Source organism: Condylura cristata, unplaced genomic scaffold, assembly GCF_000260355.1.
Source record: "Condylura cristata isolate star-nosed mole 26May11 unplaced genomic scaffold, ConCri1.0 scaffold00025, whole genome shotgun sequence".
NCBI lineage: Eukaryota > Metazoa > Chordata > Mammalia > Eulipotyphla > Talpidae > Condylura > Condylura cristata.
In genome coordinates, this window is record NW_004567126.1 from 18,274,373 (window position 1) to 18,284,808 (window position 10,436).

At 46.7% G+C, this 10,436-nt stretch overlaps 1 protein-coding gene across 1 annotated transcript in view; it reads right to left on the reverse strand.

The window, feature by feature from the left end:
* Nucleotides 1-10,436, reverse strand: part of POU2F3 (POU class 2 homeobox 3) — a 73,936-nt gene that overhangs the window by 40,079 nt on the left and 23,421 nt on the right. The window contains exon 3 of the mRNA XM_004688818.1: nt 3,171-3,205. Within this exon, the coding sequence (XP_004688875.1) occupies nt 3,171-3,205 (35 nt within the window). The remainder of the gene's footprint in view (nt 1-3,170; nt 3,206-10,436) is intronic.

The following is a 10,436-nucleotide window of genomic DNA, read 5'->3' on the forward strand; positions in this document are numbered from 1 at the left end:
AAAAAAAAAATAAGGTGGGGCTGCCCGGGATGCAGTTTCCTCACCTGCCTATGAGGGATGGTGACACTTGGTTTACAGTGAGAATTAAATGAGAGGAAGTGTCCAAAGTGCCAGGTGCAGACCCTGGTCGTGAATGTTGGTTTGTTCCCTTGTGATGTGTAAGGCCAGACTGTCAATGTAGAACCCACCTGCACCCTTCGGGGAGCCCCACGTGATTCAGAGCTCGTGGGCATCTGTAGCTGAGGGCATCTGAGTGAGGTGGGCTTAGGAGGGCATGATGTGTGTGCTTGTGACCCTACAAGAGCTCCAGAGTATGTGTGCAAATGAGTGTGACCTGGCTGAGTCTCTCTGCCTCCCCAATTCCCCCCTTCTTTGGAGGAACGTTCTGTCGTGTCTGTTCTTGTCAGTAGCGAGAAATCCAAAACCCTTTTCAGAGGAGGGAGGAAGGGAGCGACCTACCCATGAGGTTCCTCCAAGGAAAGCAAACCCCAGTGAGGCCCACTCCTGGGCAGACACTGGGGAGCTTTCTCCTAATGGGTGGGGAAATCACACCCCAAAAGAGTCAAAGGTTAGGGGGCTTCTTCTACCCAGAATCAGAGGAGCTGCCCAACCTTGTTCCAACCATGAGGGGGTCTCAAGCTTCAGAAAGGTCACACAGGCAGCCACACCCATTGGGCCTGTGGAATGGGCCACCTCCAGATTGGGCCAGTCGAGAGACACCTTTGCGTGGGAGAAGCCCAACTCTGGGCCTCTGTGTATCTCACCCAAGGGTCTGGCTCCATGAAAGGTGAGCCCCAGGCTCATCCAGCAAGCACAGGACAACCTGCCTGGCACTCTCCTTTGAGAACACAGAATCCTTGGCATCTCCTCCATGCTCCAGCCCTTGAAGCAGGCCTGGCTAACTGCTCCCTTAGATGACAACCTCTCTCACATTTAAACACTTTGAGCGAGAAGCTCATCCTACAGTCTCCCTTCCTGGGTAACTATTCCAGTGTTTGGTACCATATTGGCTTCAATGTGCTTTACTGAAGGGGGTTTATGAAACACCAGAGTGATGATGCTACCACTGCAGCCTCACTGGTCACCAATCCTTCCTCACAGCTAACCTTGATGTTTTGTGGAGGGAGGGTAACCGGTCTTGATAGTTAGTGAACTTCCTCTCCTGAGAGACTGTGGCTTAAGACTCAAGATTATTCCTCTCTGTGAATGATGGATCCGGAGCTAACAGCCTTTAAGGAAATGTTAGTAGTGACTTCAAGTCACTCTACAGATAAAGGAGGAGAACAATACAGGCTGTTGGGTGTCCAGTTCCACACCCCAGACATCCATTACCCCTGGACTTAGATTGTCAGGATGGGAAGGAATTTAGTGGTTACACCATGCACCCCCACTTTGGAATTGTCTTCCTCACTGCTGTCTTCTTCTCCATCCTATTCTTTCCTCGATGAACTTCTTTTCATCATTAAGAACTAAGAAAAAGTATCACCTCCTCCATGAAGCCTGCTCTGAGTCGTTAGGAAGAATGAATTGTTCCTGTTTCTGTTTGATGACATGTTTTCTTTTTTTAGAAAACTCTAGTAAATCAGGAATGAGGTATATTGAGATTATTGACTTAGTTACTCCCTCTTTTTCCCTCTACATCTCCCTCCCACCTCCTCTTCCCTATTCCTCATACAAGACTGTGAGCTCTTCCAGGTCAGAGTCTTAATCTTTGTATTCCCATACCTAGCATAATATATTTCTTCTCCCCCTCACCAATTTATGTAATAAACTATATTTTCAGGTAGGAAAAGTCAGACCAAAAATATTGAATGACTTGACAAGTATGTATAGCTAGAAGCAGAAATGGAACCAAACCCCCAAATTTCTGACTTTATATCTATTTTTTAAAGATTTATTTACTTATACATACAGAACTAGGATACAGGCCAGAGGTGCAAGGGCAGAGAGGATTCACCAGAGACAGAGTGGGGAGCAGAGCAGGCAGATCAACGAAGTACACTGCTGAGGGGAGCAGCAGGTGGGTCAGGAGAGATCTGCTGTGCCAAGTGATTCACCTCCCAGGCAGGGGATCGAACTTGCGCTGAAGTGTCTGAGGCTAGCTTCACAGTCTGCACTTTAACCCGCTGAGCCACCAGGGAGGGCCTGACTTTATCCCTAATTCCCACCTTACTCCACCTCTGCTCCTGCTCGTCTTCCACTTAGATTTCTACCTCCCAACCAACGTTCCCACCATCTGCTTCTAACGTCACAGCTGGTCTGAACCCTCACTGCCCAGTCTTCCCATCAGCCCACAACTGGAAGGGGAAGAGCTATCTCCCCTCCTCCCCCCGCCCCCACACCTCTCCTTCTCTTTCTACAACCACTTCTATCCTCCCCCTCCCAGCTCTCCCTGACTGAACCTAACCCCATCCACCTCAGTCTCAAAGGCACCATGCTTGTGTCTACATTGGCCCACGGCTAAGCTGTGAACTCCTCCTTGAGCAATTCTGTTTCCCCCCCATTTTGTCCTTTATATCAAGAGCTCCCTGAGGAACCAGGGAATTTCACTCTTCCCCTTCACAAATTCCTCCATACACAGCCAGTTGTGCAAACAGAGTCATTCAAGAGGCAACACAGCCTGAGCTTTGACAGAAGGGCATTTGCTGATTTTGCGCCACACCTGACACGCATTTAACCCTAAACCCTAAACACAGGGAACACTAAACAGGTGTTCCCTGTGTCAGTGCTTTTTTCAGGGGACAGTGAAAAGTAGAAAAGTAGAGCCTGACATTGTGTGCGGGTTGGAGGGGAGAAGTTGGACACAACAGCCCTTTTCAAAGCTCCCTTCCAATCCTGGGAGCTGAGTTTGTGATAAACACACCCAACTTGACTTACTTATTTATTTATTTATTTATTTATTTTTTTAACAGGCAGATCAACGAAGTACACTGCTGATGGGAGCAGCGGGCGGGCCAGGAGAGGTCTGCCACACCATGTGGTCACCTCCGGGGCAGGCGGGAATCGAACTCATGCGGAAGTGGCTTTAGCTTCTTAGTGCTGTGCTTTAACCCGCTGCGCCACCAGGGAGGGCCAGACTTATCCATTTTTTATCTCCCCTACATCTCACCTCATATGACCCCCAAACGTGACAGAATAAATATTTTTTCTTTCTTTCTGAAAGTACTTACCTGTCTGTTGAAATCTAGGCCATTGCGGTCATTTCCTGGAAGAGATTTTTAAAAAAAGAAAAGAAAGTATTAGTTGCTAGCAAGGTAGGATGAGACAGAAGGTTAGAGGCACACAGAACCTTGGGGAGCAGCTTGCCCTGCACGGATCTCCTGCTTACCACGTTTCCAGGAGAGGTCTTTGGAACATGCCCTCCAGGGAGAGGAGCACCAGGAACAGGGGAGACTGTTGTTCAAGTTGCTTAGAATAAAGTGGGATCAGAACTTGTCACCCCCAAGTGCTTCGCTCTGGGAGACACGTTTGTTCAGGGGCTGCACTGTCAAGACGGAAGGTCCTGTGTGCGCTTTCATGGGTAAGCGAGGATGACCGTTGTGTGGACCCCGAAGGATGTGCCCGAAGGCAGAAGTCCTCCATGATCCAGCCCTCCCAGGGGTGATACTTAAGTCATGTCATGTAGGCAAATGTCTGCCATGTCCCCCCGACCCCACTTTTATTTCTTGCTCTATTTCCTTTTGCAATAAATATTGGTTTGAAAAAGTAAGTATGCTTTATAGAGAAAACATCTTTGGTACAGTATAAGCACAAAGAAGCAGAAAAATGACTCTGTGAGAAGCAGCTACAATTAATATATTTGTATGTTTTATAATCTTTTTATGCTTAGTTTCCCTCATTGAGGTGTCTCTCTCTCTCTCTCTATCTATCTATCTAAAACTTTCCACCAATTTTTTCAAGAGAGCATCATACATTTTTCTTCCATGCTATTAAAGAGCAGCATAGGGCCCTTCTGGTGGCACAAAGGGTTAAAATACAGCACTATGAATAGTTCGCCACAGCCACTGCAGCATGACTTTGATCCCCAGCCAGGAAGGTGACCCACATGGCATGCCAGCCCTCTCTTGCTCCCCTCAGCAGTGTACTTCATCAATCTGTCTGTTTGCTTACTCTTGTCTCTGGCGAATCCTCTCACTGTCCCTGCTCCTCTAACTTGTACCCCAGTTCTGTATGCATAAATAAATGTCTTTAAAAAAAAAAAGAGCAACATAAATCTTTCTCCTAAGCTTGGCTATGTGATATTCCATTGTATAGACATACCATAACTGCTGACACATACCTATTGTTAAGGGAATTGTTTCTTTCTTTCTTTTCTTTTTATAATAAGCTTTCTTATTCAGACAGCTCTCTAGGGCTAGAGCTGGCAAATAACCTCTCTTTAGCCCTCATGGATCACTGGCTCTATAAAGGAAGGGAAGTGATAACTTATTAACTACCATACCCTCAGAACTCAGGAAAATACTGGACTTAGTATAGAATAGAGAGTCCAGATCTATTGGATGAATGAATGAATAATTGAACAAGTGAATGAACTAAGAACTTTCCATCAGAAAATTTTGCTTTTCACTGGATCTCCAACAGTTTGGGAATGAAGTCCAAATTTCTCAGCTCAATACATAACCCTCCATGTGACCTGGTTTCTACCTACCTTCCTGCTTGGGCTTCTGCCCCTCGTGACCCCACCTTACTCCCGCCCAGGTACCCTGCACTCCAGCTACACAGAATGCTTGCTCTTGCCCAGACTCGCCTGCTGTCAGGCTTCCATGACTGCCTGCATGGTTAACTTCCTTTCCCAGAGCTAGTCCCCTGCCCCCTGGGGTCCTGCAGCCTTGTTTACCACCTACCCACCCTTTTCATAGCTCCTTAGATGTCTCTATGCTTCTCTTTCCTTCTAGCCTATGAGTTCCCTGAAAACAGGGACCATGGCATCCAATTTTCCACCCTCCATGAGCACCACCGTCCCTAACATGGGTCCAGAGCTCAGGAAATGCCTGTGGATGAATGACCGGGGTCGAAGGGAATCCTCTCGAGTTTCATGGTAAGCCTGGTTCCCCTTTCCTCTGTTCTAAACGATGACAGGAAGTGGGGCCTCTTCCTGTATGGATGTGAGTCATCCAGGCCAGCAGATGAGAGCCGAGGGCAAAGAGTTAGGGGACCCAGAGACAGTACGGTGAGGCGCAGAGGTAGCCTCACCCAAGATGATATAAAAATCCAAAAGGGACTAAAAGGAAATAGCCCATGGACTGACAATAGTTGTGTGTAGAGGAGTAGATTTAGGTAAAATTGATTTTCTCTTAAAAAAAAATCCAAATCTATCATGACATTGTAAAGTTGCCTAATGGAGAGTAATTTTAAAATCTGACAAAAGAGCAAATCCATTAAATCAACAAGAATTTAATAAGCACACTCCATGTGCCAGGCACTGTCCCAGGCACTGGGAGTAAAATATTGGGAAGACAAACAGAAGAGCCCAAATACCTGGAGCTTCTTCTCTGTCTGAGGAGCCATGTAAACATTATATAATTTCATGCGTGGATTATCCCTATGGAGAACAATGCATGTTTGGGGAAAACATGACCAGGTGGGTCAGTCAGACCAGCGTGGTCTAGGAAGACCACTCAGGGGAGGCAATATTTTTGTTGAATGAAGGGGACACCTGATATCTCTCTCTCTCTCTCTCTCTCTCTCTCTCTCTCTGTCTCTCTGTCTCTCTCTCTTTTGAAAGATATATTTATGCATACAAAAACTGGGATGTAGGCAAATGCCCTTAAGTCAGATCATGTTCTCCCTCTTCTCTGGGGGGACAGGGTGAGAGGATTCACCAGAGACAGAGCGGGGAGCAGAAGAGGCAGATTTTCTGACATATACTGCTGAGGGGAGCAGCGGGTGAGACAGGAGAGGTCTTCTGTGTCATGTGGGTCAGCTCCCTGGCCGGGGATCGAATTCCTACTGCAGTGGCTGGTGATAGCTTTATAGCGCTGTTTTCAACCCCTGCACCACCAGGGAGGCCCCACACCTGATCTCTTCAAAGTCGGAGGAATATCATTCTAGGCAGAGGGATCGGGACCTGTGGCAAGAACAGACTTGCATACTGAGGAACAGTGATGGGCTGGGGTGGCTGGAGAGCGGTACGTGGGGGCCACCAGGGGTAAGATGATGTGGATCTGGCACAAGGGTCATTGTGAAGACCCTAGTTTTTATGTCAAGAATGATGGGAAATGATTGAGGGTTTTGAGGAGAGGAAGAACATGAGCTGACTTAGGGGTATTTGTCTGTAGTGATTAACTATAGGTGGCAAGGGAATACGTAGTGAAAGGGCCAGTGCATCAGTGGCCCAGGTAGGAGAGGACAGCAGATTGGACAGAAGAGTTGCAGTGAAGAACAGCCTGGATTTCACATACATTTTGAATTGATAGCTAACAGGACTAGCTGATGGGTGGGAGGTAAGTACACACAATTCTTAGGGGTTGGGCTTTCTTTTTTTAGGAGATTTATTTATGCATACAGAACTGGGGTACAGGCCAGTGGTGCACGGGAGGGGTGAGAGGATTCACCTCTCACAGAGTGGGGAGCAGAACAGGTAAATTGACTGAAATACACTGCTGAAGGAGCAGCCAGGGAGAGCGGTCACCTGCTGGCCGGGGTTACACTCATGCTGCAGAGGCTACTGACAGCACCACCAGGGAGGCCTGGGCTTGGGCCTTGACGGAGTGAGGGGTGGTGTCCTTCCCTAAAGTGGGGGTGACACAGGGAGGAGCAAGGTGGAGGTGGGAAATCAAAGCTTCATCTTTGAATATGGTAAGGTTGAGATGCCAATTAGATATCCCAGAAGAGGTGGGGAAATGAGTTTGGACTCTGACCTGGTGCCAGGTCAGAAGTATAATTGGGTAGTTCATCAGCTTATAGGTGGTATTTAAAGTCAGAAGACTTGGTGAGGTAACAAAGGATCTGAGTCCAGATGAAAAAGCAAAAAAGGGTCAAGGTGGGGGCAATGAGCCAGAAAGGAGAATCAGAAAGAGCGGGCATTCAAGCAGGAGGCAGGCCAGGCGAGAAGGTGCGTGCGGAAGCAGGTGGGAAGAAGACCTCAAAAGTGAGAGAAATGCTGGGGGGAGGATGCGGGGGGAGGGAAGCAAAAGAGTTTGATCTGGGGAGGGGGAGGCATGAGGTTTTGGACAATTGCAAAAGAGCTTTGCATTTGATTTCCATGGGTGCCATTATCATGTTGCTCATGTGAGCACAAAGTGAAAAAGATGAGTAGAATTCAGAGATCAGTTCTAAAACTCACCAGCCAACACAATGAATGATTTGTCTTGCCCAGAAGTTTATCTTTGCCCTTCTCGGAGGGCTTCAAATCAAGAGGATGCACCTGCCGCTCTGCTCTATGAGCCCAGAGAGTTTCCCCTTCTCATCTAATGCATTCTCATCTGCACGGCTGTTTCCTTGAATCCTTGAATGGCTACACGGGATCAGCCGGGGGCCCCCAGGAGACTGGCTGACGGCACTCCAGGGACAGTGGAACGACACAGAGCTCACTGCCGGTACTTAACAAGGGCTCAGGTCCCCCAGAGTGAATCGTGCTCTTATTCTAATTCCACTCCTAAGCACGTAGGAGTGTTCTCAGAACACACTGTTTTCCCTTGCGGCCACCAGCCTGGGAGAAGCTCAGAGCCTCTGGAGGTCTAGGTTGAGAGTGACATAGTCTACCAGAGGCATTAGTTCCTAACTAGTTAATACTTTTTGATGAGGCTGTTGATTCTCTATATTGGCTGAGGGGAACCACCCAGTCCTCATTTCACTGTCTTGCTGGTTCCTGCTTCTCTCCTATGGTCCACTGGACCTGTTCCATCTGGCACCTCTCCACACCCAGCCTACAGGAAAGACCAGGGAGGTGGTGCCTGGGAACTGCAGGCCAAGATCTAGTTCACTGGGGTTCTGTGATGCCCTAATGCTCTAGATAGAGAGGTGACTGGCAAGCCATTCCCAGAACTTAATTTATTCATATTTGAAACAGTAAGCAAAGTATTTCTCTTTCAATCACACCCTACAAAATACAGGAGTTTCTTTTCGACCTGGTAAAGGCGCTCTACGGAGGAGCAGCAGGGCATACTGGCAAAGGGTCTTGAACTTGACATCAGAGGGTTGGGGTTCAAGCGCTGTCATTCTGAAGCTATTGACCTTGTTCCTGGGAGGAAAGTCCAGCTTCTCGATGGCAAAATAAGATCATAATTCTCAAAACTATTCCTCGGGAATATGGTAATATTCAACTAGGATACAGCTGGTGACTGGGCTTTAGAAGCTGGGAAGACTAATTGTGGCACTAGGCTCCAGACACCCCAGCCACTCACACGCAGGCTGAGCTGGTCCCATGTTGGAGACTTTGCACACACTTCTCACTCTGACAGGAGGGCCCTTCTCTTTCTAGAAAATATACACACGCCTAACATCACAAGCCCTAGCTTAGATGTCACATCCTCCAGGAAGCTTACCCAAAGCAAAATAAGGGATTTCCTCCTCTGAGTGTTCACTTGCCTTATTTATCTCTCTTATAACACATCCCATTCTTAAATCAGTGGCCTCATGTTCCCTCAAGAAGCTGCAAGCTCTTAGATGCTGGTAATCATAGCTTCTTCATCTTTGTGCCCTAGAAGCCCAAAACACCATCTAACACATAGCAGGTGCTGAATACTATGAATACTATGACTTTGCTCAGCATTAATGAGAAATTGCTACAAAAAGGAAGTTTTTCTTCAGAATTAAGAAGTCAAGGAGCCGCCATCTGGAGAAAACCAACATTCTATTGATGTTGTGACATTTTCTTCAAGGAGGCAGTCCCAGGCAGAAAACAGCAGACAGACACTCCGGAGTGGGAGCATTACTTTTAGAGCTGGAAGAACACTGAAGTTCACCCTCAGAGGCATGCATTGCTGAGGTCATACTTGTCCCCAGCACCTGCCTGAGGACCAAGGCTCAGGGGCCTCGGTTGCTTTCCTGGTCCCATTTCCCCATAGTGCACGACAGCCAGTGGCCATGCAGACAACCCAGTGTTAGACCTTAGTCAGCAGCTCGGGCACATAAACAGGACAGAGGCTGATTGATCAGGTTTGAAAAGATTCAGGGCAGAAAGTGAGACTAGTGCTGAAAATTGGACAATGGAACCAAGAATAGAGAATATTTTGGGAAGTTCTTGTCAGGAGCCCAAAATCAACAAAATAACACATACTTTGCATAAATGAGAAGGACTGCATTTAGGTTTAAAAATTACCAATAATGAGGGTCCTCCCTGGTCATGCAACAGGTTAAAAGCACAGCAATATGAAGCTGGCTGCAGCAGCTTCAGCACGAGTTCGATCCCCAGCCCTGGAGGTGACCCACATGGTGCTACAGACCTCTCCTGACCCGCCCGCTGCTCCCATCAGCAATGTACTTCCGTCAGTCGTCCTGTTCTGCTCCCTACTCTCTCCCTGGTGAATCAACTCACTGCCCCTATGCCTCTGCCTGAACCCCAGTTCTGTATGCACAAATAAATCTTTTTTAAAAAATCAACAATAATGAAAGATAAGAGCAGCTAAACTGTGCACTGGGAAATGGTAGGATGATAAATTTCATGTATAGAGTTCATATTTAAAAGAATTTTCAATTTTAAAGAAAAAAGTAAATGAATGATTTTTTTTTTTTTTAACTAGAGAATTCTATTTGGACAAATACTGTCACCTGGGAATCTTTTCTACTTCATATTAGATAATCAGCACAAGTAGTCAAATTGCACAAAAGTGTATTCTGCCTTTAACACTACTTGCCACATATGATGCAGCAATCTGACCTCTGGATATATATACAGGACAATGAACACAGGCTAGTGAAGGGTTATTTGTCTTCCATGCTCATTGAAGCATTTTTCACAATAGCCAAGATATGGAAACTCCCCTGTGTGTCCATCAGTGGATAAACGGATAAGGAATATGTGAGATTACATATATACAAAATCACTAAAATATTATCCAGGCACAAGGAGAAGCAAGTCCTGCCACATGCAACAACATGAATGGCCCTCGAGTGCGTTATGCTAAGTGAAATAAGACAAATACAGTATGACATCACTTATACGTGGAATCTAAAATCTAAAACAAGAACAACAATCAACAATTGAACGCATAGAAACAGAGAGTAGGGAAGTGGCTGCCAAGAGCTTGGGGTGTGGGAGATAGAAAACATAGGGAGAGGTTGGTGAAAGGGTACAAACTTTCCCCTAGATGCTGAATTAGGGACGAAGACCTAATGTAAAATATAGTGTCCATAGTTGTTAATACTGTGTTATATCACTGAAATTTGCTAAGAGATTAGAACTTAAATGTTCTCACCAAGAAAATAAAAGATGAATATCTGGGCCCTCCCTGGTGGTGCAGCGAGTTGAAGCACAGCACTGAGAAGCTAAAGCC